This window comes from Malus domestica, chromosome 05 (genome assembly GCF_042453785.1).
Source record: "Malus domestica chromosome 05, GDT2T_hap1".
Lineage (NCBI taxonomy): Eukaryota > Viridiplantae > Streptophyta > Magnoliopsida > Rosales > Rosaceae > Malus > Malus domestica.
Window position 1 is genome coordinate 20,093,072 of NC_091665.1, and position 26,909 is coordinate 20,119,980.

General features: G+C 36.5%; 5 protein-coding genes across 5 annotated transcripts; 4 read left to right on the forward strand and 1 right to left on the reverse strand.

Moving 5' to 3' along the window:
• The first annotated feature begins 1,630 nt into the window (after positions 1-1,630).
• LOC103436389 (probable prolyl 4-hydroxylase 9) lies at positions 1,631-5,738 on the forward strand. The gene is made up of 7 exons (XM_008374817.4): positions 1,631-2,042; positions 2,139-2,296; positions 3,519-3,621; positions 3,892-3,987; positions 4,827-4,892; positions 4,983-5,102; positions 5,348-5,738. The coding sequence occupies exons 1-7, from the start codon at positions 1,818-1,820 to the stop codon at positions 5,432-5,434; spliced, it is 855 nt and encodes a 284-aa protein (XP_008373039.3). The 5' UTR covers positions 1,631-1,817; the 3' UTR covers positions 5,435-5,738.
• A 2,118-nt stretch (positions 5,739-7,856) lies between these two features.
• On the forward strand, positions 7,857-12,352 carry LOC103436390 (uncharacterized). The gene is made up of 5 exons (XM_008374818.4): positions 7,857-8,251; positions 9,410-9,568; positions 9,663-9,835; positions 9,921-12,003; positions 12,116-12,352. Exons 1-5 carry the CDS (start codon positions 8,117-8,119, stop codon positions 12,173-12,175), a joined length of 2,610 nt encoding a protein of 869 aa, XP_008373040.3. The 5' UTR covers positions 7,857-8,116; the 3' UTR covers positions 12,176-12,352.
• A 243-nt stretch (positions 12,353-12,595) lies between these two features.
• LOC103436391 (mediator of RNA polymerase II transcription subunit 28) lies at positions 12,596-14,892 on the reverse strand. Its single transcript, XM_008374819.4, has 4 exons — positions 14,603-14,892; positions 14,071-14,283; positions 12,985-13,097; positions 12,596-12,900 (listed from the first exon to the last, which is right to left on the reverse strand). Exons 2-4 carry the CDS (start codon positions 14,246-14,248, stop codon positions 12,766-12,768), a joined length of 426 nt encoding a protein of 141 aa, XP_008373041.1. The 5' UTR covers positions 14,249-14,283; positions 14,603-14,892; the 3' UTR covers positions 12,596-12,765.
• A 2,242-nt stretch (positions 14,893-17,134) lies between these two features.
• LOC103436392 (leucine-rich repeat protein 2-like) lies at positions 17,135-19,852 on the forward strand. The gene is made up of 7 exons (XM_008374820.4): positions 17,135-17,594; positions 17,793-17,925; positions 18,039-18,110; positions 18,341-18,484; positions 18,584-18,655; positions 18,784-18,855; positions 19,487-19,852. Exons 1-7 carry the CDS (start codon positions 17,516-17,518, stop codon positions 19,551-19,553), a joined length of 639 nt encoding a protein of 212 aa, XP_008373042.3. The 5' UTR covers positions 17,135-17,515; the 3' UTR covers positions 19,554-19,852.
• A 4,139-nt stretch (positions 19,853-23,991) lies between these two features.
• On the forward strand, positions 23,992-26,198 carry LOC103436393 (protein SYM1). The gene is made up of 4 exons (XM_008374821.4): positions 23,992-24,442; positions 24,543-24,774; positions 25,477-25,601; positions 25,763-26,198. Exons 1-4 carry the CDS (start codon positions 24,101-24,103, stop codon positions 25,847-25,849), a joined length of 786 nt encoding a protein of 261 aa, XP_008373043.3. The 5' UTR covers positions 23,992-24,100; the 3' UTR covers positions 25,850-26,198.
• Positions 26,199-26,909: the final 711 nt, after the last annotated feature.

Here is a 26,909-nt window from a genome sequence, read left to right on the forward strand (position 1 = left end):
TGGGCTCCCACATAATTTCAAGAAGGTTCATTCTTACTCAAACATGTGAGATGGGTATTTAATGATAGAATTAGAATCAGTTTCAATTATAATATCAGTTGAACGAATAATTTTTGCATTTACAAAGATGGATACAACTATTAGTTGATGGGGAACCTATTACTCAGTGAGTATGATTATGAATAATCTCCAATAATTTATGATTTTGAATATAATTATTTTTCGTAGTTTTAGAGATTGATATGGCCTTTACTTCCCGAACTGTTGCCATGCCTAAATTGAGGAGTCAAGCTTCTGTTTATCCCTTAAAGTGCGCCGCTCCCCCTTTCCCAAACCTAGAACCTCTAAATCAATCTCACCTTCAGCCGCTGGCCCTTCCTCTTAGGTGAGGTCGGTAGCAACCCCATCTCCTCCTTCCTTTTTTCCCCTTCTCTTTCTTCCCTAAACCCTATCTTCTTCCTTTTCTTTTTCTTTGGCCCTTGGTTTTCTGGTTGTTTTTCTTTGAGCTTGTCTCATTTTCCTTGAGCTTTGTCTCAATGTTTGGCAATCTTGTTGCAGATCTGAGTTTTATGCTTTTTCCTCCCCATATTGTTGTTCCTAGCCACGAGCTTTTGCCCACTTGGTTCAGTTATTCTGCCTCTCATGTTCTTCATCCATGGTTTGGTTGGAGGCATGCTTTAGGTTTATGTGGTTGCTAAAGTGCATTTCGCACTATTTGGTAGGATTATGGGAGCGCTTTTTGCGCAGGGGCTTGTCCACCCCCATTTTCCGTTCACCATATCAATTTGTTGGTTCTTCTTACCAATGGCGGTGGTTTGGCAATGGTGGTGCAGCTATTGGAAGTGGTTGACTCTTATGTCCAGATCTAGGGCTTTTGGTTTAGGCTTTATTTTGGGCTCACTTTTAGTGCTTGTTTCCCTTACTTTTGTAATGGGCCGCACTTTTACTGTGTTGTGGATTGTCTTCAAAATAGCCTTACTTTATATTAGTGTGTTTTATCTTTAGTGAAATTAGTTGTTTGACAAAACACAAAAAAAAAAAAAAAACCTTATGTTTATCGCTACCAATCTAGCGAACCAAAGTGGTCATTTTTTTAGGGCTCGTTTGGATGTTACTCTATAAAGCGCTTTTACTCACTCTCACTTTTTGATTGTTGCACTTTTAGTAGGGCTTCTATGAAGGAAGCAATTTTGTTGTTTGACATGCAACCCACTAAGTGCTTTTATATTGTATAGAAGTGCTTTTAATATTAAATAGAGTGTTTGGTTGTCAAATAAAAAAGCACTTTCATTATAATTCTCAATAATTTTTGCATAGTGCTTCCATTAGTGATGGCCATTTTAATGTTTTTTTAAGTGTAATGGTATTTTAAATATTACAAATTAAAAAATAAGTATAATTTTGGAATTGAAAAAATGTCATTAAATGGGGCAAAGTGCTTCCCTTGTTTTCTCTGCATAGCACGTTTAGAAAGTTGCTTCTAAAAAATGCTTATTAGTACTTCTACTTCAAACTAAAAGTACTTTTAAAATATTTTCCAAACGACTATTTTTTAAAAAATTGAAGCACTTTTAATTATTAAGAAGCACTTTGGCTCTTTCAAAAACACAACCAAACAAACTAGACTTTTACACAAAACTACAAAACTACAATAAACCAAAAGGTCGAACTGTAGAGCGAAAGAGCCCAGTGAAGGTAGAGAGCTTCAGTCAAGACGAGGACCCAAGAGCCCATGACGCTCGCAGCTCACCTTTGAACGAAAACACAAGCAAAACAAAGAAAGAAACAAATCAGCTCAATAAATGTGAAAAATCGCCATGAAAGTGAAAGCAAAGAGCTCCAGAGCAAAGTTGGGCTTACCCACCGTCTTCCTCCTTTGCTCCCTCTTCTTCTTCGCCGGTTTATTCATCTCCACCCTCCTCTCCCATGCCTCCGTCCCTCGCTCCGTCTCCAGAACTCTGGAATCCGAAGACGACGAAGATCACGGTCCAATGATGCCGGGCGACACCGGAGACAGCTTTATTCAGTCCATTCCATTCCAGGTGATCAGTAATCGCATTTTTTTTGCTTCATTCGATCAATTGGGGTTTTGGGTTTTTATTGGGTTTTTGGTGACATTGTTGAATTGAATCCTGCAGGTTTTGAGTTGGAGACCGCGGGCTCTGTATTTTCCGAGATTTGCAACTGCCGAGCAATGCGAAAGCGTGATTGAGATGGCGAAGACGAAGCTCCGGCCGTCCACATTGGCATTGCGAAAGGGAGAGACTGCTGAGAGCACAAAGGGGACTCGAACAAGGTATCTTTTTCTTTCGTTTTTCGTGTTGCTTATTGTCTAGATACGGTGAGCAGTTGAATATGTAAAAATTATAATGTGGTTTGTCAATCAGAAATTTTGAATCTTGTGTTATGCAATTATGGCTATTGTTGTTTAGAAAGAGTAGAATGATTGAAAATATAAGGGAGGAAAGAGAACGGGGCAAACTAATCCCAGCTGTTGGATAAGTTACGTTTTGGTAATCATAAAACTCTAGGGAAGAACAGCTTTTCAATTATTACTCCATTGTTGCACAATCCATAAGCATCTTCATTATCAAAAAGTATAATCTTTAGTTGTGTTCACTCGTCACGTTTTCTTTCCAAATTTGTTATTTATAGTGATTTTCCATGATAAGCGAGGCGGTTCCATTTACTCTATGTTATCACTGTTGGAGACGAATGGTGGAAAGATTGTCTACATGATTCATCTTATTCCATATAAGTTTGTCATCCTCGAATTTTATTGAAATCCGTGATCCAAATTCGTACAAGAAAATGACCTCATACTGTTTTGACAAGTGGGTACAAGGGTGATATGATGGGGTCATCATAATACTGTGATATGCATTAGATAATCCATTAATATGATTATTTTCTCCAGACAGAACTTTTTTGTACGTATTTAATAAGTTGAGATTATATGCTATTCTCCTAGTACTAATCTCAGGAGTCAGTACATGTTTTGTTCTGTAATTTGCTAAGTGAACTACAATATCATGAGTTCATGTTTTATGTTTTATCAAACTACCATTAACAATTTCAATAGTTATGCTAGAATAGCTTATTTGCAAGTATATCAAGACGGGATTGGGAAGAGGAATCTAATTTTGGATATGTCTTCTTTTTAATTTACCCTCATCAACTATTAAGGGCCTGCATCTTTGTAAAGTTTGTGAATTATCAGCTTTAAAGTTTCATGAAACCCGATCACAAGAAAAATTTCTGGCAACAAAGTTTTGGAAGATAATTGCTGAAAGGACCTTGCCACCTCACTTTCTTTACAATAACATTCTCATATCATCTTTCATCAAGTTATATGTTGTATGAATTTTTGGATATCTTATATAGCACACAATAAATCACCAGTGATTGGACTTTTTGGTGATGATCAGTGTTGTATATGCTAGTTTGAAGGTACTTTACAAAGATTTTTTTTTTCTTTTCACTTGTGAAATTAACTGTCAGTGTATACTTGATTATAGTTCAGGCACATTTATTAGTGCATCAGAAGATGATAGCGGAGTCCTGGATATTATTGAGGAAAAGATTGCCAGGGCTACAATGTTACCAAGAGTCCATGGCGAGGTATTTTTTTAATGATGTATTCTTCGGGGTAGGCATAAGTGTAAATTGGAATTTCAAAGCCATTAAGCAGATGGTTTTCATTGTCCATATAGGTTTTAAATGCTACAATTAGCAGTTTTTACAAAAAAAACCATTTATTTTCTTTTCGCACAGAGAAAATAGTGCATCTAATACTGTTTTTAGTTTCACAAATTTTTTATAATGTTAACCTTTCATTACAGGAAAATTCTAAATTAATCTGAGTAATGCGGCGATATCATCATATTGCAGGCATTCAACGTTTTGCGGTATGAGATTGGCCAGAAGTATGATTCACATTATGATGCATTCAATCCAACGGAATATGGTCAACAGAAAAGCCAAAGAGTACACACTTAACTAGCATTTCCTTCATGCAATACTTGCTGCAAATGTTTAGGGTTCTGATCGGTGTTATCATTTTCTACCCTGTTTTTTACTGGGAATTTCTTCCTGCCAATTAGAAGATCCCTGATATTTGATATGATAGTTTGCCTGTTTATGCACCTAATAATGACCCCCACCATCCAAAGAAATATACATATGTGAAAAAAGAACTAAGCAATTTTTCACCACAATTGTGGACCGGACAATAATCTATATAGTGGTATCCTGATAAGCAATATTCATGGACTTACTTGAACATTATGTCAAATTCACAACATGAATTTTTATTTGTACGAACAGTAACCTTTTTACTTCTGAAGAAATCAGTTGCGTTTGTCAACTTATGGGTTTTTTATATTCCGTCTTCAAAGGATAGATATTAGATGATATTTCTGTTAGTTCTTTTTTCTTGTTATTTCATTTGAGTACATCTGTTGCTTCAAAAATATTGGGGGAAGCACCTTGAACTGACATCCAAAATATTGAACATTTTATCATCATCTTTCTGTACTTGATTTGAGTAACTTGAAGGATGGCGGTGAAATTGCCATTTTATTTGAGCCTTGCCTTTCACAATCTCTGCCCTTATACTTACGAGTATTTGTTATAGACCCTTCTCTTGTAACCTTTACATCAGGCTAAAGCTATATGTGAAACAAATATATGATATTAGTTCAAGCAGAATTTGCAAATTGTTTTTTGAGTTCATGCTTTCATCTTTCTGTCAATGTTTTATCGCTTTTGCTTCTTTCTTGAACCATTGATACTCAACTGTCACAACATCACACTCAATTTTGCAGTTTGCTTCCTTCTTGTTGTATCTATCCGATGTAGAAGAAGGTGGAGAAACCATGTTCCCTTATGAGGTAGGTTAGCAAATTTACGATATATCTTCTATTTCTTTCAAATGTAAGTAGTATATATTGCATGTACTCATCCTATTGTTTAATTTGCAGAACGGTGCAGAGATGGGTTCGAGCTATGATTACAAGAAATGCATTGGTTTAAAAATTATGCCCAGGCAAGGGGATGGTCTTTTATTTTATTCAGTGTTTCCAAACGGCACAATTGATCCGGTAATTTACTTTATCATATCTTAAATCAAATTTCCAATGTTTATACAATTGATCTTTGTCGCATACATATAATTTGAGGGAGGTGGCAGTAATTAGATATAAAGGATCAACAACTAATTAGGGCTTGAAAATTGGATGGCCATTTCGGTTTTCTTCTTTTCTGACTTGTTACTGACTTACTGGTGATTAAACAAAGAGTCTGTGGTGGTGCGTTCTCTCATCTTAAAATTATATGCAAATTGCAGACATCTCTTCACGGAAGCTGCCCGGTGATCAAAGGGGAAAAGTGGGTTGCAACAAAGTGGATTAGAAACCAAGAAGATATGGACTAAGAGTTGTTTCGGGAGCTGGTGGTTACAACCGTCCATAGCGTAGTCAATGCGGAACAGTGAACCGTGCTCTTGCCGTAGGCAGCACTAGGATTGCTCTTGGATGTACAGGCCGATGATCGGGTGCTGCTTAACTTGAAAACATGGCACTTGGGTTTTTTTGGGTCAATAACAATGGCATTTGTTATAGAAGTATGTTTGTGTAGCTTTGGAGCTAAATAATGAAAAACCTAAATGTAAAATTACTTTCTACTAAAAGCCAGCAGAAAGGCACTGCTTAATTAATGTTATTTGATGTCTACGCTTACCTCTTTCTTCCTTCTTTTCCTGCGCACAACAGCTATGAGGGTGAAAAGACCAAATTAGAATGAGGATAGTCTTTTACTGGTGAGTCATGACCAAAAGTTTCACTGATTCGGGGGGCAATTCGTGAATTTTACTAACAATACATGATTATATTTCATTCTGACATGCCATTCTTTATCTTAAGCAGCTCTACGCATCAAAAAGAGGAAAAAGATAAGGTAATGAAAAGCACTTTGATTTGATTTTGAATTGAACAACCTTAGATTGCTTGTTTGAGTTCGAATTTAGGGGAATTCAATTTCATCATACTATCGCTTTTATTGTTCAATTATGCATGAGCTAGGATTTAACACTGCCTAATTAGGAGCTACTTATCTTTTATGCCTAAAACAAGGTTGGAGATTAAACAAAGGATTATGTCTCTCCAATAGAAAACGATGTCCTATAAACATTGCATAATATGGATTTAAGCCACATGCTAAGTTGGTTATAAGTAATTCAATTTTGATAAATGATTAAGGGTATATGTGCGATTGTATTATGTGTTTGATTAATGATTGCGGAGTTGGAAATGGTTTCTTGCTTATGTTTTTCTTTGGTATGTACTAAATTGGATGTTGGTTTGGTTATTTTCGATCTTTCCACGTGATTTTAATTTCCTTTCTTTTAATTTTCAGTTCAATGTTGTCGTACAAAACGAAGAAGATGCCATTAACAGGGTTACGGATTTGGGTACTATAGTCGAACAAAACTTTATTTTTTGAACTTTGTACGTTAGTAAACATAAAACACTCTCTAGGATATGACCATAGTTTTTGAAATAAAATCCTTGAGGATTACGTACCAACATCCACAATTTTTGTCATGTAATATGTGAATATAAATAGCATCATATGGCTAAGGCATATATACTAACATTCCCAATTTTGCTGACTTCTACTCCTTACACATGATTTTAAGGAACATCCGAAAACATGAATATAATATCATGTACTCTTGGCACATATATTTTTAAGAGTTTGTGCATCTTCAACAATGTGTCAAACCTCGTAGCAACGCGCAGGTACACTTGCTAGTGTACTCTAAATCGTGAGTTGTTCGTAAAAAATTGAAATTTTGATGTAGTGAAACCATATCATTGAGATTGCCAAGCATTTCAGTGACAATTAAAACATTAAAAAAAATAGATATAGGTCCAACAAATAACTATTTAACCCACTAATGCTATCGTTCTACTGAAATTATATATGTCGCTCAAAAATAATAAAATCATTCAAATTTTTTTCCGCTGCAACAGTGTCTTAAGAGTGAAATGTTGAAAAATCGATGTACGCTCCAACATCCATATTATGATGTGTTCGACTCATATCAACGAGACTAGAATGAAGTATTATAGCTCAAAAGTAGAGTTGTTATAATAATGAAATATTACGTCCTTGAGTTTTAGCTCAAGTGGGGCGTGATGGGTGGTGCGAGATCAGAAATCCTACATTCAAATTTCATGCAATTAACAAAAAACAAAATTGTGATTAAATGTGTGATTCCTCCACATCCAACTAGACCTAATAGTTTTTGACATGATACGGTAACACGACACGAAAATAACGAGTTTTTGATCAACACAATGACTTATCGGGTCATTATCGGATGACCTGTTAAGAACCTGTTAATAACGAGTTCTTAACGGGTATACACGCTGGTAACACGTGGGTAACCTGTTTCGATCCGTTAAGAAAAAAATTATTTTGATAATTTTAAAGTTTAATTACTAAAAGATTTATTATAAAATACAATAGCCATATTTATGTATACAATATATTCTATTTTAAATATATAGTTTTGTATTATTATTCTATATAAGTTTAAAAAAAAAAGTTTTAGTCATTATTTATTTTTATTATGAGAGTTCCTTATTATCGGGTCATATTACCTGTTAATATTATTAGGTCGATTTCGGGTCAGGTCATTTTACCCGTTTATTTTAACGGGTGTTACACGACACGACCTGTTAAGATATTAGGTATGACACGAAAACGACACGAATACAGAAAACACGACACGAATGCCAGTTCTACGTCCAACCACACACAAATACAAATAAATGACAGATTAAGGCAAAGCTGATATTAAAAGGACCGTTGGCGTTGGGGGCCAAAAGACACGCCCTGTAGACTGTAACGGCTACTTCCCATTTCGAAACAATAAACCCCTCCTCTTCGCAATCCCAAAACCAAAATCTTCACATCCATTTCTAATCGCCAAACAAAAACGCCAAAATATATTTCTCAATCTTCTCCCTGATCTCATAATTTTCTGCTCAAATTCTCGTCGGTTTCGACTCCGATTCTTGATCCCTGTTCGTCCCGGAGATCGTTGGCCATGGACCTCGGCTGCTTGGACTTGGGTTGCATCTCCGTGTCTGACAAGCACCGCGCTAAAGACGCCGTTCTTGACTCAGACAACAAAGAAAACGCCGCCGCCGAGCAGTTCTCCGCCAGCCCCAAGATCGGCAAGGTATAATTCTTCCGACTTCCCCGTTTGGATTCAAGACTCCTTTACTGTCTTAGACTTGCTCCATTTTCTTGGATCCGATTGTTTCTGTCCACCGAATTCGCCATTTGTGTTTGGAACTGAATTTTTTTTTGGATTTGAAACCCTAGAATCTTTAGCATGTAAGACTCGTGTTCGGCTTTGATTTGGGACTTTAATTGCTGGTTATCTAGAACCCTAAACCCTTGTGGGTTTTTTCTTCATTGTTGGGATTGAAGCCAATTGAATTTAAAAGCCCTAGAAAATGCTGTTTGTTTGAATTTTAGTGAATTCAAAATTTGACCCCAACCAGTGTTATTTTTTATTATCGTTGTTTTTTCCTCAGTGAAAACAAATAAATTATCCATTTCTGGTTATATTTACTTGGGTTTTTTTTTGCCAAATATTTACTTAGTTTGGCTATTTACTCCTTGTTTGGTGTCTCGGATTGGTATGGCCTAGGATCACTCACTAAATTCACTAAATCTTTAATGAAGAAACGGATGCCCACTTGCATACTTTGTCGAGGTGAAGGTAGAAGATGGATTGGCCATGAAGAAAATTCTCCATCGTAATCCTACCTTTTTGGTGGGGATTGGGTGGGACAAGATTTCTTCATGGCTAATCCATCTTCTACCTTCGCTCAGAGAAGATGTGCAACTTGGCATTCTTTTTTCATTCAACATTCATTAAATCGAATGTCCTATCGAAGCCATTCCTAGACACCAGCAAGGCATTCTGTTTTAGCCTTATTTTTATTTTTATTCAAATATCTTTACGTTCATTTGCTTAATTTCACTTGGCTTTCACTTGATAAGATATCTTTGTCATTACAATCATACCATGGATGTTGTTAAGAAAGAGGTAAATTTTTGTTTGGCAGAAGAGATGAAGTTGTTTTTTCATGCAGGAAAATCCTTGTAGGCGCTACCCTAATCTACATTTTGTGATGCTGAACATGCTTTTTTGTTTATTTAACTTGACATTTGAATATGTTGGCCTTTCTAGTTGGTGTTTGTGTTCTATGTTTGGATGTTCTTATGTGTTTATTTAGAGACCAAATAGCGATTTTTTATGAAGTCCTGTTGTTTTCGTTTTGTTTCGTTTTACATCCTTCTTTTCTTCATTGTTTGAATACTGCAGAATAGAAATTTGAAAGAGGCTAGCCTATCAACGCTGAATTCTGTTAACAAATCCACTGCACAAATTAAGAAGCCTTCTCATCGTAGAACCTCTCCTCTGAACTGGTTTCCGCGGAAAAAAGTGGACTCGTATCTTAAGAGGAAGATCAAAATGCTGCAGGTTTCGCTTCTCTTTCTCTCTTTAACAAACATCTGCATTTTATCTGGATTAATTTCCATGTTAATCAAAATACCGAATCATTGGCTTCTCACAGGAAGTAGATGGGATGAATTTAACTCTCGATGAGACTCTAGGTGATTCTAATCCACATTACTCAAAAGTCCTAAGGGAGAAAATGGCAGCAAAAGAAGCTGCACAAAAAGCAATGGAGGTACGAAAAGCAGCATTGGTGGAAGCATCTTGGTGTCGAATACTTAAAGCAGCAAGGTGATTGTTGGGTGCATTGTAGACATGAATATTTGAACTTGAAGAGGTAGCTTCGTAATTACAACTTTTTGTATTTTCATTTCAGGATCCAAAGCAAAGAAGCTGAAGCCCAGCTGTTGAAAGCAGATAAAGCTGCAGCTGAAGCTTTTGAAGAGGCAACTGCCGTGGGAGTTATCATGTATGACAAGCCAAATTGCCCTCGGAAGCCCTGTAAAATAGAAACATCCACTGTTAATGGCGGAGGTTCGACTACTCACACAGTCACAGCATCTTTTGAGACTGCATTTGAGGTGGATAAAGAAGTAGCTGCAGCTGTAAAGATTGCATTAGTACGGCTTGGAAACTGCCCATCTTTTGATAAAGATGAATTTAAAGAACTGCTTCGAAAGATTAGTGAGAACCCTGATACTGATATAGTTGAACTTGAAACTAATCATGAATTATCTGAGTTTACTTCAGAATGTGAATCAGAATCTGGATCAGAACTTGAAGCATTATCCCAGAAAGATAATATCATTTCCAAAGATTTGAATCAGAACGAGATGCCAGATTTAGAGGCAAGACAGAGGAAAAACAGAAGGCAGTCTTTTGGTAAGCTTAATATGGCAAAGATAGCAGACATGATGCTCGAGAGACTTCAATGTTTGCAAGAAGATGAACTCTCTTCTCTTGCCACTATAGTTGCTACTTGTGGTTTAAATGCTGCCTTAGCGGAAAGCAAGCTGCACGATCCCGGCTCTGCTGCTGAGACCCTTCCACTAAGAATAGCAGCAGCGAAGCCTGAGTACTTCAGAGATGGGCAGATCCGAAAGAAGCAACCTGTATCAGAACTCCCAAGTCTAGACAAGTTTTTGGTTAAGCACGTGACTAAGCTTGAAAGAGAAGTGCAAGAAGCCAAGAATAGAAGTAAGTCGAAGGAAGGAACTGCAGAGAATTCTAACAGAACTGCAGACGAAAAGGCCAATTCAGAAACCATTCCAGGCTTGGGAAGCATCCTTCTGAAGCATGGTTCAAAGTTTGAGAAGGAGATTGAGGAGGCGAAGAAAAATTCAAGAGGAGAATTTGAAATGCTTCAAAAGAATTCACAGAGCAACAAAATATCATCTGAAGCCATTCCTGACTTGGCAATTACACTAATTAAACATTCTTCGAAGCTTGAAAAGGAAGTTGAGGCGGCCAAGAAGAACTTTGTGAAAACATCTGCAATGACTCACAAAAAAGAGAATGACTCAGAACTCCCCAGCCTCGATAAGTTCTTAGTGAAACATGTCTCAAGACTTCAGAAGGAAGTCCAAGAAGCAAAGAACAGAAGGCAAGCTGACACACATGAAGGAGTTAGGTTCCCTTATTTGAAGAAGAAAGTTGAATCATCTACTTCGGTTGCACAACCAAAAGAAAAGGCTACTTCTTGTTCCGGGGAAGGATCAGTGGGGAAAGAAAATATCGACTTAAATAATGATGTCGAAGAGAATTCTACGATGGAGCAAAATGAAAGTGAAGCTTCACTGCAGATTGGAGAAGTGAAACCTAGTGCAGGTGAAACAAAATCACTTCACAAGGCCGAAACTAAAGAGACTGAAGATAGTCTAGACAAGATCCTTCTCAAACCAATGCACAGGTTGGAAAGGGAGAAAATGCAATCTTTGGAAATGGAAGACAATTATAAATTCGAAAAGAAAAAGGGAGGAAACAGCAATTCCCAATGTGAGAGCTTGGACAAAGTTTTGGTAAAACATGTTTCCAGACTGGAGAAAGAGAAGATAAAGTTCTGTGCAGAGGAAGAAGCAACTGAAGTGAAGGGAAGTAACGCAAAGCTGCAGTCACGTGCAGACGAAGCACTTGGTTTGGACCAAATTCTCATTAAACACAAATCAAGGCTCGAAAGAGAAAAGGATGCTGCTGCTCAGCAACCAGAAGACCAAGTTAGATACTCCGTCAGTCGTAAAGAAGCAATGGAGAGAGAACTGCAAGAACAATGGGGAGGTTTAAGCTTAGGAAACTCCCTGAGACCAAGAGAGAAGGCGGCTGCTGCTCAGCAACCAGAAGACCAAATTAAATTCTCTGTGGCTCGTAAAGAAGCAAGGGACCAAGAACTGCAAGAACAATGGGGTGGTTTAAGCTTAGGAAACTCCATGAGGCCACATGTTTCGAAACTAGAACGTGATAAGGTAAAATCTCCATTTCTTGTACTTATTGTGTTGTTTGCAATGCAATGCTTTGTTCCTGCAAAAAGAGAGTTTACATTCTGATTGTTTCGTGGGTATTTCCATTTCTGTGTAGGCCGCTTGGATCAAAGCTGAACAGGAGGAAAAGAGGCAAGACAAGGTTTTCTCAGATTAAAGCCGGCGATTAGAAAAGGAGGGAAGATCTGGAGATATTAGTAAATGCAATGTGAAATTTGTGAACCATGGTTCTCTTTATTTTCTGTTCAGTAATTTTCTTATGGCTTTCGCTATTTTGTATTGCAACGGGAGAATGAAATTTGTCTATGTAAATGGTAAATCATTTATTTGGTTCTTTGATTTTGGTAGATTGGAGTTGGATCCCCATATTAAACCAACAGAATCAAGTTTCATCTATACACTGATCATCCAATCTACGGTTGGATTTCATCTAAACACCAATCAACATTGGCTCCGATTGAGTTTTAGAAAGTACGTGATCTCGAAACTACTGACATTGCCATAACTGATTGTCGATGACGCATCAACCATGATCTAGTTTTGAAAGAGCAAGGAAAGAACCATTGGCAACAAAATGGACAGTAGAATCAACATTTTTAATCTTTACTGATCATAATTTGTACACGATACAGTTGAATTACAAAAGATGTTAAAGAAACACAGAGAGATGGTCATTACGGATGCTACCAAATGATCGACCAACAAACGGAATTCCGTTAGATTACTACCATTGTATTGCTCGAGTCACTAGACCCTCTCAAGCTCAGTGTTGTGCTTGTCCAATTGGTCTTTGAGCTCCTTTTTCCACCCTTGGATCAACCTTTCATGCTTCTTAATAATCTCAGTCTTTATCCTCAACTCCTCTTCCATTGCATCAATCTCCTGCAAAAATGAAAATGCACGTACATTAAGGAAACATTGATCGGTAGTCTAACAACAAGCTAAACAACATGGTCTGTAGATGACCTTTCTTAGTTGCTCAGCCTTCGTTGGCTGATCCTCACGTTGCAGACCGATGAAGTACAGTTGAAGCTTTTTGGCAGCTTCCATGAAGTCTCTGGCATGCCTCTCCACATCAACTGGAGTGGCAAAATAAACACCATTAGGAGAAATGCAAAAGAGAAAGGTAATAAACTTGGTGCACCGTCATTTAGTGTGGATTAGAAAAGACTCTTCAACTTCGTTCACTAATTTAGAGAGAGTGACAGTCATAAGGTTCGATAAAATGGATGAAATAACAAACTCTCCTTATGCATTTGACTACTTGCACCTCAAACATCAGGTCATGTCAACCTGGTTACAAAAGTAAAATTAAAGATCCATGGATTTTGTAGCCAATGAAAAAGATGACTTTTTTTAGGTGGGTACACATGATTTACCGAAAACCATAACGAATAATTCTGAAACAACACAATATCAGATTAAAGGAACAGAGAGTTTCATCGAGAGAAGGATCTCAAGTACAGACAGTATTCCTGAACCTAATTTTTCCATCATAAGATATGAATTGAAGCTCTTGTGGCACTCATGAATGAATTTTACTACCCAGTACAATTATATTATGCCATCTTCAACTTCGTTCTTCCTCCACTGCTATTTCCAACTAAAAAGCAAACGCTGACACTTGGTTATCTGAGATTTGATTTCAACCATGGTTCTTAAATCGTAAACAAAATAAGAGTCTTCAAGCAAACAATTGTTCTCCATGCATCACAAATTTGAATAAACTACCTATCCTTCTCTTCCAATCACCCAACTCCTCTGTTGCAATATAACTTATGCCAAAGCTGATGCAAATAACTCCAAACCCTAGTGTGTTTAACCAGTTTAATGTTAATATTAATATATATACAATATTCTCCCCTAGGGCCAACAAAACGCATTGGATGTTATCTGATTCGGACCTGAGACATCACCACCAAGCTGATCAATGTAAAAGTGAGCTAAAACATTCAATCGAAACGAATATGAATGCACCCAAAAAGATACATTTAATCAACATAGCTTGAAAAAACCCTCAGAAGACATGTAGAGCTAGGGATTGGTACTAACTCTGATGAGAGGGGAGGGGAGAGCGGTCAATCGCTTGAAGCTCCTTAGCAGGCAAGCATGGAAGCAAAGCAGCCTCCAGCGCCATTACACACGAAACCATGTCTTCCCTCGGAGCCGTTGGAGATTGCATCTGTGCATCACTTTGCTGCTGCTGATCTACCACTTGTCTCTCAGCCATGTCAAAAAACAAAAAACCGAAAAAATACCCAGTACCTGCAAAATACCCACAAACCAAAACATAAAGAATGAAGGAAATTGAAGCTGAATTAGATATGCAAATGCACTGATAAAAAAAAACCCAGAAAAAAAAATCAAATGCAAAACAATTTGAGCATCTGGATTGAACCAAACCAGCATGAAATTTCAATCTGTAGTTAAAAGTGTATGGCTTTTCCGAATCAATTAATCGTACAACTACGCTATAGTGAACTGAATCACCATAGAATAAATTCATAAACTTTAGGAAAAAAAAAACCCCAAATGCGTCTTCTCAATTAAAATTTCAGACAAATTGTTCGAAATTTGGTGTTACCTGTATAATTGGGTGAGACTGAAAGCTTCAATCAGAACTTGATACGACGAAACAGTCTCTAGTTTATGTGCTTTCCCTCCCTCCTCGGCTCCTCCTCCATTTTTCTCTGTAGCTGAAAATTTCCATCTTCTACCCTTTTTGGGCCAAAACCCTAATTACAGATTCAGCAAGACCAGCCCAAAGAGAAAAAAAAAGTGAAAAGGCCCATCACACCAGCACTACAACCATGAGAATGTTTCGTTAAAACTTCCTAAATTAAAAGCACAAACTACAAGAGTCGAACATTAAAAACTTCTATTTTAAAAGAAATATCACTAGATATAGTGTTAGTAACTATTCAAGTTTCACTTTTGTTTATTTCTTTTTCATTTGAATTTTACTTTAATTACACAATGTGGCCCAATTTGGTGATTTTGTCAAATTTTTCGGTACGTTCCGATCATTTACTACACCTAACGTGATCATTTGACCCCCTAATTTGGTAGTACTAAAGCTGAGGAGTGACATAATTGGAGGACCAAAAAAGGAAAACATGGTAGAGAGAAGAGATCACATTGATGATTCCTTGTGGTTAGATCACATTGATTATCCTGGCTGAGACCATGCATCTCATAGTCATTGATCATATTGTATTTTGTCAATACCCCGTTTTCTATGGGGAACCCGTCGGACCCATAAAAATAGATGGTTGTGTCCGTTTGTCTCAAATGCGGCTGAAGCTAGCTCTTGTGGTCCTTGTTGTGAGAGGTTTTTCAATGTGTCCGTCACACGGAGTGGTACATTTATATTGTTGGTCAATCTGACTGAACGCACTAATAGGGTTTAGGGCAGTCTTTGAAACCACCCACCTTACCTCATGGTCAGGCAAACTTATTGGAACTTTGCTCAAAACAAGGGGCAGTACCAAACCAACAAATAAAGACGAAATGTCCAACTCTACTCAAGCCTTTGAGTGAAGAGGTGTTTCTGGAAGGACACTGGTCCTTAAAATCATATGCTATTTAAAGACATATTCTAAGTTTGTGACCCATAAATTATAAAAGGAAAATGCTTTATAACTCGATTATCTTTTTCTTTCTTTCCAAATTCTCACAGTGGAATTCATTTTTCTAGCCGGTCAAGATAATGAGCATATAAAACACATTGTGTCCATCTTAGACCCTTTCGTCCAAAAAAATGTGCTCATTCTCCTTTAGTTTAATCCCACGATAGAGAAGAAAGTACGACAGTTAAATTATCACCTATTATGAGGATCAAACAGTGGGTGATTACAATCTTCTTAAACCATGAGATCTAAGAGAACAAAACTGATATCAACATATAGTGTATACACTTGTGACGCGAAAGTTAACATGACGTAAGAAGGGAAATGATTTTTGGACACCTTTTTAGCCTCTTACACACCTTTGTTTAATGCTTCCGTTTGATATATTCAATCCGATGGCTTAAGTAAAAAAACGTGTGTAAAAAATTGCGTGAAAGTCACATTTCTATTTTTGTAAAGAGATTCTTACGTGAAAGAGGTGGACAAATATAGTAAATTTGGGTTATGTAGCATTCAAAAATATAGTTACTCAAAAAGGAAAAGGAATATACTTGAAGTGTCTGTTGAAACTAGTTATTTCTAATTATCTTCAAATTACAGTTTCTGCTTATGCTTTTACATTTGCGTGTGTTTAATTTTTTCTTTATATATATTGAATTGTGCAAAATTGTACTAATTCATTTGAAAGTGTTTTTACAATTGCTAAAAGCTCTTCGGTTGAAAATGTTTTTAGAATAAATTATTAGTAAAAATACAAATAAATCTCGAAAAAAAAACTTTAGTGATTTTGGAACAAAAAAAAATGCTTCATCTAAAAGCACTTCAAAATGATGCAATGGAGTAATTAGATGTGCGGTCAATGATCCAATAAACAAATATTCAACTATACACACCATTGCGTACTAGAAATAGAAAGTCTTCAAACTGTGATTTCAATAGAAAACTGATTTTTACACAACCTTTTAACTTTTTACAGAGCATTTTTATTTATCAAATAAAAACAACCAACAAAATTAAATAGAGCCTATGTTCGCACACCCTTGTCAATAAGGGTTCTTCCCAGAGAAGATGCGAAGAAGTACAGCATCTAATCTTACGTGACATTCGGTTTAATAATGTATTTTTATGCGAAGAAAAGCTTATACATAATGATGCATTGTTCAATAAAAACGTTAAATATCGGTAAACTCATTTTATGTAATTAATCTTCTAAAGTGACACCAGCTCAGCTAGGACTTGGTCTCACTCAATTTCCCAGATTCCCGTCATGTGGACCCCACTCAACGCGGCAGGCAAGGCATTCAAAGTTTCCAAACTTTCAAGGACATCTCATCTTCCCCATTCCACAAGTCACAGACTTTCGCAGTAGTACACAAGTCAGCCATGACCATTGCATGAGTTTCCCACTTGCTTCCAATTGCCCGTCACATTTTTGGGAGTTTCTCTACTATGAATCCGCTCATAGCATAACATAAATTGCAATTTATGATCCTTGTATTATTAGTCATTTGATTCTGAACTAAAAATTCATTAACTAAGAATTTTGATTATGTTATGAGCTGGTTCATTCGTAAAATTTTACACATTTGTAAAATCTCTTATGATCTCTTCAAAAATTACACGTAGCGTGACTCGAATGATATTTCGTTACATGAAAATCTAACTCAGAACCTCTATGTTACTAGTCTAAAATTGTAAAAGACTTTAAACAGTATTATAATACTAGTCATAGCGCACACCACAAATCATATTTGACTTGACTACTTTTGGAACCAAACCCACTTCCTCTTCTTTCTCTTTGTTTTCGTTTTGTTTACTTGCCTCTCAAAGCTCTCTTCCCATTTCCTCTGCTTTTTCATTTCTCTCCAATGGCTCCTCTCTCCTTACTACCTTTCTCTCTCACCTTCCTCTTCTTTCTCTCTCCTGCGCTCTCCACAAACTCCGAAGGTACTTCCTCCTCCTACCCATCTCATAATATCTCTTCTGCGTTTCAAATTTCCCACCTTTTCCCCCACTGGGTTAATCTCTGTTTGGTTGCTGAGAAACTCTAAGGGGACAGAATCCGGGATGATTCCCCAAAACCCATGTCAGTTTTCACCTTCCAATTTCTTTTCCTGGTATTTTTCTGATTTAATTTTCTTTCAGGAAATGCTTTGCATGCTCTGAGAAGCAGATTCAACGATGTCAACAACGTTCTGCAGAGCTGGGATCCAACGCTGGTCAATCCCTGCACCTGGTTCCACGTTACCTGTGACTCCAACAACCATGTCATCCGATTGTAAGATTATTAGTTTCTTAAATCTTTTTTTCTGGGTTTGTTTAAATTTTGATTTCATGATTTGGGTTTTTTTTTTTAATTGGCTTGATTAACTTTCTTGTTTTGGATTTCAGGGATTTGGGCAACTCTAACATTTCTGGGAGTTTGGGGCCAGAACTTGGGCAGCTGAAGCACCTGCAGTACTTGTATGCTTCCTCTTCTCATACCAAGTTTTTTCTTATGCTGTGTTTGGTTGCTCAGAAAATCTAGGAAAGAAAAAGTTTCCATGTTTGTACTGTTTTGAACTTTTAGAATTGTAGAAATTTCACTTATTAAACCTGATTAAGTGATTGTGGAAAAAAGATTGATCAAATTTTGACTTGATGAACATATTGGAGAAGTCAGAATTGATTGAGTGATTTTTTTTTAATTTCAGGGAACTTTATAGAAACGACATAAGTGGTAAAATCCCAGAGGAGTTGGGGAGCTTGAAAAGCCTTGTTAGCATGGATTTGTATGACAACAGGTTTGAAGGAGAAATCCCGAAATCTTTCGCCAATTTGAAGTCACTCAGATTTCTGTAAGTACTTTTAGATCGAGTTTCCATAACTTTTCAACATTGACTGTCTTTCACAGATTGTAACTAATTTGTATTGAATATGATTAAATTGATACGCAGGCGGCTTAACAACAACAAACTAACGGGATCTATCCCGAGGAAACTCGTTGGCCTCTCTGACCTCAAAGTTTTGTAAGTCCTAATTTTCAGAGAACTGGAAACGAAAAATCTGAAGTCTGAGTATATTGTTGTTTCTAAGATGATTTGTTTGGTATGTACTGTCTTACTAGCAGTTTTCTTATGCGATTTTATTGTGGCAGTGATGTTTCTAACAACGATCTGTGCGGAACAATTCCAGTTGATGGTCCATTTGGGGCTTTCCCAACGGAAAGGTATCACTTCTGTCACTCTCCTAGCTTTGATCCTCTCAATCATGTGCAGTAGGCACCGGGTTACATAACAAAGTGACCTAACATTGCTTGTTGCTTCCATTTTGCTAACTTACAGGAACCAATCATTGCCTGAAGAAACAAAGTATTTATAAATGAGTTTTGAGTTTCATAGTTGGTTGATATGATAGGTTTAGCCATCCGGGGGAGGCTATTGCTTCAGCCTTCGTCGAATGTGGCCATTGAAAATGTGTTGTGTGTCTAATAAGCATTACGCATTTTAGATGCTCTCTGAGAAAACCAAATATACATTAAAACCATGGCCATCGCATTCAGGTCCAAGATAATGAGACCAGATAGATGGTAAACGCTCGCCTAGACATGGTCTTAATGAGTTTGGATAATTTTAATGTTGCAGTTATATATTTATATCGCTAATCGATAGTTAGTCTTAGAGTGAGTCTGGAGTGTGGTAAGCATGATGATTTGAATGAATACTCATAAACTAAAATCTCAAACTCCACTCAAGATTATTTTACAGAAGTAGTTATATCAAGTTCTTTTCAGAAACTAAATTACTCATTTACGAATCTTGCTAGTTCTAACGTGTTTGCATCCTGATGTTCTGTTTCAGTTTTGAAAACAACAAACTTAACGGCCCCGAGCTGAAAGGGCTGGTATCCTACGACTTTGGGTGCTGAAGAAGAGGATGGAATTCGCAGATCATCCGTTAAAGAGACAGTAAACATTGTATGATAAAGAAGCAGCATCGTATCTCTAATTATGTTATGTATCTGAAAACAGTACACCCTTAATGTATGGATATGAAAGAAAACACAATTGCAAGCAAAAATAAAATGATTGTGAGATTGGAACCATCACTATTATCCCTCGTATTCATTTGTACGAAGCCACAGTATAACTTTTGGCAGAGTTTCTGTAAAGCAAAGCAGCTGCTGAGGCTATATAATACAAAAACCAATACTTGTATTGTTTAAAAGCGTTTTGGCAAGGTTTGTAGCTTAGTTGGTTAAGAATATTCTTTCTTACATTGTAAGTCCTAAGTTCAAATGTTTCTTCCTCAATATTGCTTGTATTAGGGTAACAAAATCTTGTCCTCATAATTTTCACCCTAAGCAAGAGCTGGATGAGCCACATGGGTTGTGTTCGGATTTACCAATTTATATTCATCTCGTGTCATTGCTAGTTCAAAATGCAAAACGATATGAATAAGTAATATAATAACACAGTAATTCATATTGTACATAAAAAATGGAGTTCTAATAAAAAAGACTTTCCACTATTCATTCTTAATCAAAAGAACATTTTATGTATGAAAAGTCTATAATGGGTCAAACTCTTTTCTTTATTTACTTTTATGCCATTATTTCATTATTGTTGCTATTTCATTATTGTAGCGGGGTCCACAATGATGTTGATATTTTTGTGTAACAATACATTATTTTGCATAATGCTATTCATCTTATGCTACTTTTGCTAATTTGTTGCCAGCTCTTCAAGCTTCCATCATATTGTCGATGTTATGTAGCTCTTCTTCTGTCAAATGGTTCCAGTACTGTTCATTTCCTTCTACCAGCTCTGCATCTCTCTCTCTCTATCTTCTTTTACTTTGTAGTACATTTCTGATGTTTCTTCTTTGAAATTTTAAGGCTTCCAATAGGGCTGATAATTGATCATTGTCTTGCTGTAAATATACATTTTTTCTTCTTCTGCTACTAATACCATATCATACCTAAAATCTTCAAAATCATCTAAGGCTAGCATTTGGATCCTTCGAAATTTTAGAATATTTTCATATGAAGGAGTTCACCTATGTGAGGAGATAGGGGATATTCTAAATGACTTTTCATTAATCATATTTATATGCCTAGCTTTCTCCTTATGCATATGTACATACCAATCTGGAGGACTACTAATAAAACTTATGCAAATTTCTTTCCATCTTTCTAATTGGGAGATATGGTTAATGAATATTTTATCAAGATAGCCAAACTCTAATAGTAAGGCTGGGGTAACTTCTACAACATTATGCTTTTTCTGATGCTCATAACTAAAATGTCATGGTATAAAATCTCTCATGTTAATCATGCCCACAGCTATGTTAACCTTTAGTTTACAAATACAATTCTCTGTACTATCACAAAGACATGGTGGATACATCTTTGTAATAATATCCATCATTGGTTTTAGATCAAAGATGGACTAATACAAAGTGCATTGTAACTATAATTGTAACTCTTTCATGGACTTTGATGCTCTGCTCAGGATCTCATTTTGCATATCTAGTGGCATTATTCTTAATTTTTCTTTTGAAATTTCTTTTAATAAAATATCATCTAATATTAAGTCTGAAGATATATTCCTAAGAAAACTTTCATATTTTTCTTGTTTTTCTTTGTCACTCAGAATCTGATGCTGCTCATTATTTTGATGTTGCTCCATTTCAATGTCTTCTTCTAAGAGCTCAATCTTAATTTCTTCTATGGGCTCATTAGCCTTTTGTTCTATGGGTTCAATAACCTCTTTTCCTTTATTCTTATGTTTGATCAATTTCTAAACCTATTTTCAATTTTCTTTTCAAGGTGTCACTTGCCTTTTGCTGCATTCTAAGAGATTGAAGTTCTTGGTTCATTTTGGTAAACTTACTAAGTAATGACTCATTGTCTCTAGAAATGGCTTGGAGTTTGTGTTCAAGAGAATGAATATATTGCTGGCTTTGATGGAAATTGAAGTTAAAACTATCAAACTCTTGTTCTAAGGCTCTAATTAATTTTTCATGACCTAGCCTCATGCTTGGTTGTTTGATTTGGATATTCCAAAAATTATCTAAGAGAACATGTTGCCTATCAGAAAGTCCTGGTGCTCTTGACCTATATCTCAGAGTTGGATTTCTGATTCCTTCAACAATATTGCCATTAAAGTTGAAAGTAGGTACTGGTGGTGATGCTGGTCTGCTTATGCTATTTTGGAATCCACTAAATGGTGGAGGTTGATGGTGCATCATTATGCTACTGAAATGTGCTTTTCTGCCTTGTGGTCTTGTGCTATTTGAGGATGATGGTCCACGATATTCCATACATGTTCAACAAATTAATCTTGATAAGATATCGGCTAATGTATTGTCATTACCTTTTATATGTTCAAAAATTGGTTTAAAATCATTTCCTGTAATTGAATCAACAAAATTAACCCATCTTCGGTCTGCCTGTTTATTAGCATGTATCTTGTTATAATGAGAAACTATATTTTGACAATCTGTTCTAATTGTAAATACTTCATTATGTAAAAATAAAGAGAATACTTCAAGTGAGTTAATTATTCCTAAAATTTCTAAATCTGTTGATGGTAATCTTGACTGTACATCACTAAATTTTCCTGATGAATATCTACAAACTTGCTCATCAGACTTTGGAGACTCCTTATGCTTTTTCTGGTATAATATACCTACCCATCCTAAGGATGAAGCATCTGTTTCAACTATCTTGTAACTATCATCTAATGGTAATGTTAATGGCTTAAGTTTAGTAATTTCTTCTTTTATATTTTGAACTAATTTAATATCTTCACTATTACAATATTTTTGTCCTATTTTGCTAGTTTTACTATGTAATACTGCTATTTTTCTTCCTAAATCAGGGATTAAATTTCTTGCATAATTTAACAATCCTAAAAATGCTTGTAACTGTTTCTTATCTTCTAATTTGTTTGGAAATTCTAACACCGTTTTGGCTATATGATCTTGTAATTGTATTGTACCTGACTTGATATACATTCCTAAAAATTCTATATCTTACTTTTTTAATGCTATTTTATTTTTGCTAATCACAATTCCATTATTGATAAATTCTTGTAATACTATCTCTAAATAGTTCCTATGTTCATTTTTATTTTTACTATGTACTAAAATATCATCTACATAAACACTACAAAAATTATCATATTTTTTGAAAATTTGATCAATCTTTCTTTGAAAGATTGAAGGAGCATTTTTAAGTCCAAATGACATAACTAGCCACTCAAAATGTCATTCTGGACAAGTAAAAGATGTACACTCAATTGATTCTTCTGCTAATCGTATTTGCCAAAATCCTTATTTACAATCAAATTTACTAAAATATTTACTCTCTTGAATTAACTCCTTCATTATCGTTTGTCTCTGTCATTCTTTGTTGACTAAATATCTTGCCGACTCCCTTCTTGCTCGCTCTGCTTCAAGAATTCCCACCGCCTCATCAAAAGCTTCCTCCCTCTCGTCCTCCATGTCCACATCCACCTCCTCCACCCATTGGAGGTATCAGATCATTGAGATACAAATAACTAATTGGGAATTTTGGAAGCTAGAGCTAGGAGGGAGTCCGCGAGAAGAATGCATGCTTGGTTTGTTTTTTGTTTTTTTAAATTGAGGAGATAACGAGGAGTTAGCCCCATTTAAGGGTGGATAGGTGGGTGAACAACTGTTACGTTTCATGAATGACCAAAGAGAGGCCATAATATTTTCTGGGTGCAAATAATTTGAACATTTACCAATATGATTTATCATTGACTTAAAATTTACATGATGTGAAAATTATATTTTGTCTTGCGGGGTTTTCGATAATAAAAAAGTAATAATTTATTTTAGAAGTGTTTTTATATTTATTCTTAATAAATATCGTAACTATATCTTATATTCAAAACATCGAATCAAGATTGACTAGAATTTTTCTATTTCATCGTAAATTAAAATTGTTTTTCATAATCAGCTTAATTCAATCACTAAACGTATTACTTAAAAAGTTTAGCTCGCCCCAATGAAAGAACAAGTCTACTCATATCCACTCTCAAATCTCATAAACATTTACATATTCTTAAGCAGTTTCTCCAATCACTAAAAGAGTGGAAGAAGTTTGACAATGAGGGAGAATCACAAATGTACATCAACATAATATTGCACAATGTTCATAAAAATACAAAAAAATAATAATAATAAAAATAAAACTCTAGGCCAGGAAGGCGAGTACAAACTTGATTTATAGAGTCGAGCAAACAGAATTGAAATTTGAACCCAAATAATTTCTAATATTTAAAACAAACTCCCCAAACTTGCCAACAAATTTACCAAAACGTCACTCCCTATATAACTCCCCACACGTCCCTCTTCCCTTTTTGTTAAAACCCCCTCTCTCCCTAAAACCCCCACGTCTCAGCTCCACAGGCTCCGCGGCCAAAAAAACCAACATCCGCCACCATGACGGCCGCTTTACGCCGGAGCACCAACCTCACCCGCCTGTTACAGAAGAACTACATCACCGACCCGATCGGAGACCCGAAGCTGCTCCAAACCCAAACGCAAACCCACTCCAAAGCCTACCTCCGCTTCCCTCATGTCTTCCGCAAAGCCAGAGACTACGACCTGTCCCCCTCTGTCTTCTCCTCCGCCTTCTCCTCCGCCAAGTCCTCCGTCGAAGCGCCGTCGGTCTCCAAGCTTGGGTTCGTGGGATGGTACCTGGGTATGATCCAGTCCCGCCCCGTTTTGACCAAGAGTGTCACCGCGGCGCTTATTTACACCGCCGCCGATTTGTCCTCCCAGGTGGGTCGAACTGTAGTTATATCTTCACTTTTGGGAATTTTGTAGTTACCCATTTCGTCAGTTTGGCTCTTGTATCTAATGAAGTAATGATCTTTATCAGACATTAGCAAAATCATCCCTTTCAGAATCTTATGATCTTGTAAGGACTGCGCGCATGGCTGGATATGGGATGCTGGTTTTGGGTCCGTCGCTGCATTTCTGGTTCAATTTCATGTCGAAATCTTACCCAAAACGGGATATGTTTTCGACATTGAAGAAAATGGCAATGGGGCAGGTGCTTTTTGGACCTACAATGACGTTTGCTTTCTTCTCCTTGAATGCTTGTCTACAAGGTATGCATAAAGCTTCTCTCTTAATGACACAATTTTTATGATGAATGATGCTTGTATGTTTGATTTTGTCGAAATATTGTATTTTTGCAAGTGTTTATGATGAATGGTGTGTGGTGTGTTAAATTTTGGGTATAATTTTGTTTAGGAAAGTTGAAGCTTCCGGGGTTGAATTAGGTGGAACTTAAGACTAATTTGTCAATGATTGTGAACTAGGTTCTTTTAGATTTTATTCGGTGACAAAATCGTGATTGAGCCTGCTACACTTCGTAGTAGCAAGTTCCTTTGGTAATTGGCTCTCCGGTTCATATACTTGAGCATCACTTTCATGAAGAGTTCATCATAGGATGCTGAAACTGAAAGTACCGGATTTTTGTAAACATATTGTGCAAGTCCAGTTATAGTTGACTATAAAAATGGTCTAGATGTACTGAGTTTCAATCTTGAGATTTTCGACATTTGAAACTTTGGGGACACAACCCCTGTTTGTAGGCAAGACTTTGATGCATAATGAATGTGTATAAACACCTCTCTATGTTAATTGATTCTTCAAAGAAAACCTTTAGTTGCTGATTAAGAAATTTACCTGTGTGAAGTTTGCAAATTAGAGTGAAGTTGTGTCTGCAGAGAGATGTGTGATACCGTTGGTGCTTCATATTAATGTCATATGGTCTAATAAGCTGTTACCATGATTGCCAATTCCAGGTGAAAATGGTGGAGAAATTGTTGCCCGCCTACAGCGAGACTTGTTCCCTACATTGTTAAATGGCGTTATGTACTGGCCAATATGTGATTTTATCACATTCAGATTCATTCCTGTCCATTTACAGGTACGTGGAAGTCTTTCTTTTGTCTTGGCCTTTATCAAATTTTTTTTGGATTTTGGATTTACGTGAAATTGAGAATACAAAACACGGGTTAAACCTGCATATTTGACTGGATCTGGAAACTAACTTGTGAACTTTGTTTCTGATGCTCACATATTGAACAGCCATTAGTGAGCAATGGATTTTCGTATCTGTGGACCATTTACATCACGTACATGGCAGGCCTGGAGAAAGCAGGCACAACGTCCTAGCTGATTGACTGTAGGCGCCTATTCTTTTTACTAGTCTCATCTTCAAGATTTAGACATGTCTCAACAAACCCTGCTTGGAAGTTGCTTGTGATGCCTTACACGGTGAACCTTCTGGATGCCTTTGCAGAAACGCAGGCATGACATCCACAGCCGAACCATGGTTGAAGCGCAGGCCATGAATCTCGCTCTCTTTATGAATTCTAGAATGAGCTACACTATTTATGAATTAGATTCATTGGTAATTACATTTAGATCGTGTTTTTCACCATACGTGTAAAACATTCAGACATTATGTATTTATGTTGTTGGGAAACTTTGAGGGTTTTGTATAAAGCAGTAGGTTGTTGAAGACGGTGGAAGTATCAATTACGAGTTTGTTTGGTCTGAAACAAACGACTGTAGGATTCAAAACTTCGGTTGGACATTACATTTGTTTTTCTTCAGTTGTGGAAGGGACCCGTCTTCCCGCTCTGTCAGCTGATATTATGCATGACAAGGATCTAGGGCAAGCAATTAAAGGTTTTCAGAACAGGTCGACAGACATAACGAAAGGCGTTTTTCCGGTTGGTCTTTGGTGAGTTTCTGATTCTTCATACAACTGGAGCTAAAAGAAACCCAAAACCTGAATACAGTCCTCAGCAGATTTGCTTTCAGGACTGTAAAACTAAAACCATGGGGTTAATGGAATGAGATGGGAAGATATGGAGACCAAGTAATGATAATATTGCCGTTTCCTCTGCTTAACTCGTAGTCTACTGCTGATTCCCTTGGAAATTTCTTCGATACTACGTGGCATTGAATGACACGGGAATGATAGTAGCATTGAAGCCACAACCGATTTCTTAAGTTTTTTAGACATATTTCCCCTCTACAGTCATGTATTCCCACATATTATCCAACTTTCGTTGAGATTGTTGCATTTCGAGAGAGAAAACATAACAAATAACTTTTATAACCAACACGAGACTTTTTTAGACGCAAAACTAGATGGACTAACAGAGAACATTAAGAAAGCAAAAATAACACCTATGACCGGCATGTGACCTTTTTTCACGGAAAA

Coding starts and splice junctions, on each gene's coding strand:
- LOC103436390 (XM_008374818.4), top strand. CDS start 8,117: ATGGACCTCGGCTGCTTGGACTTGGGTTGCATCTCCGTGTCTGACAAG. Junction 9,569..9,662: donor GGAAGATCAAAATGCTGCAG/GTTTCGCTTCTC, acceptor GGCTTCTCACAG/GAAGTAGATGGGATGAATTT. Junction 12,004..12,115: donor CGAAACTAGAACGTGATAAG/GTAAAATCTCCA, acceptor ATTTCTGTGTAG/GCCGCTTGGATCAAAGCTGA.
- LOC103436392 (XM_008374820.4), top strand. CDS start 17,516: ATGGCTCCTCTCTCCTTACTACCTTTCTCTCTCACCTTCCTCTTCTTT. Junction 18,111..18,340: donor CTGAAGCACCTGCAGTACTT/GTATGCTTCCTC, acceptor TTTTAATTTCAG/GGAACTTTATAGAAACGACA. Junction 18,856..19,486: donor GGGGCTTTCCCAACGGAAAG/GTATCACTTCTG, acceptor GTTCTGTTTCAG/TTTTGAAAACAACAAACTTA.
- LOC103436389 (XM_008374817.4), top strand. CDS start 1,818: ATGAAAGTGAAAGCAAAGAGCTCCAGAGCAAAGTTGGGCTTACCCACC. Junction 3,988..4,826: donor GTCAACAGAAAAGCCAAAGA/GTACACACTTAA, acceptor TCAATTTTGCAG/TTTGCTTCCTTCTTGTTGTA. Junction 4,893..4,982: donor AAACCATGTTCCCTTATGAG/GTAGGTTAGCAA, acceptor TTTAATTTGCAG/AACGGTGCAGAGATGGGTTC.
- LOC103436391 (XM_008374819.4), bottom strand. CDS start 14,248: ATGGCTGAGAGACAAGTGGTAGATCAGCAGCAGCAAAGTGATGCACAG. Junction 13,098..14,070: donor TCCCCTCCCCTCTCATCAGA/GTTAGTACCAAT, acceptor TTGCCACTCCAG/TTGATGTGGAGAGGCATGCC. Junction 12,901..12,984: donor AGGCTGAGCAACTAAGAAAG/GTCATCTACAGA, acceptor TCATTTTTGCAG/GAGATTGATGCAATGGAAGA.
- LOC103436393 (XM_008374821.4), top strand. CDS start 24,101: ATGACGGCCGCTTTACGCCGGAGCACCAACCTCACCCGCCTGTTACAG. Junction 24,775..25,476: donor CTTGAATGCTTGTCTACAAG/GTATGCATAAAG, acceptor TGCCAATTCCAG/GTGAAAATGGTGGAGAAATT. Junction 25,602..25,762: donor TCATTCCTGTCCATTTACAG/GTACGTGGAAGT, acceptor CATATTGAACAG/CCATTAGTGAGCAATGGATT.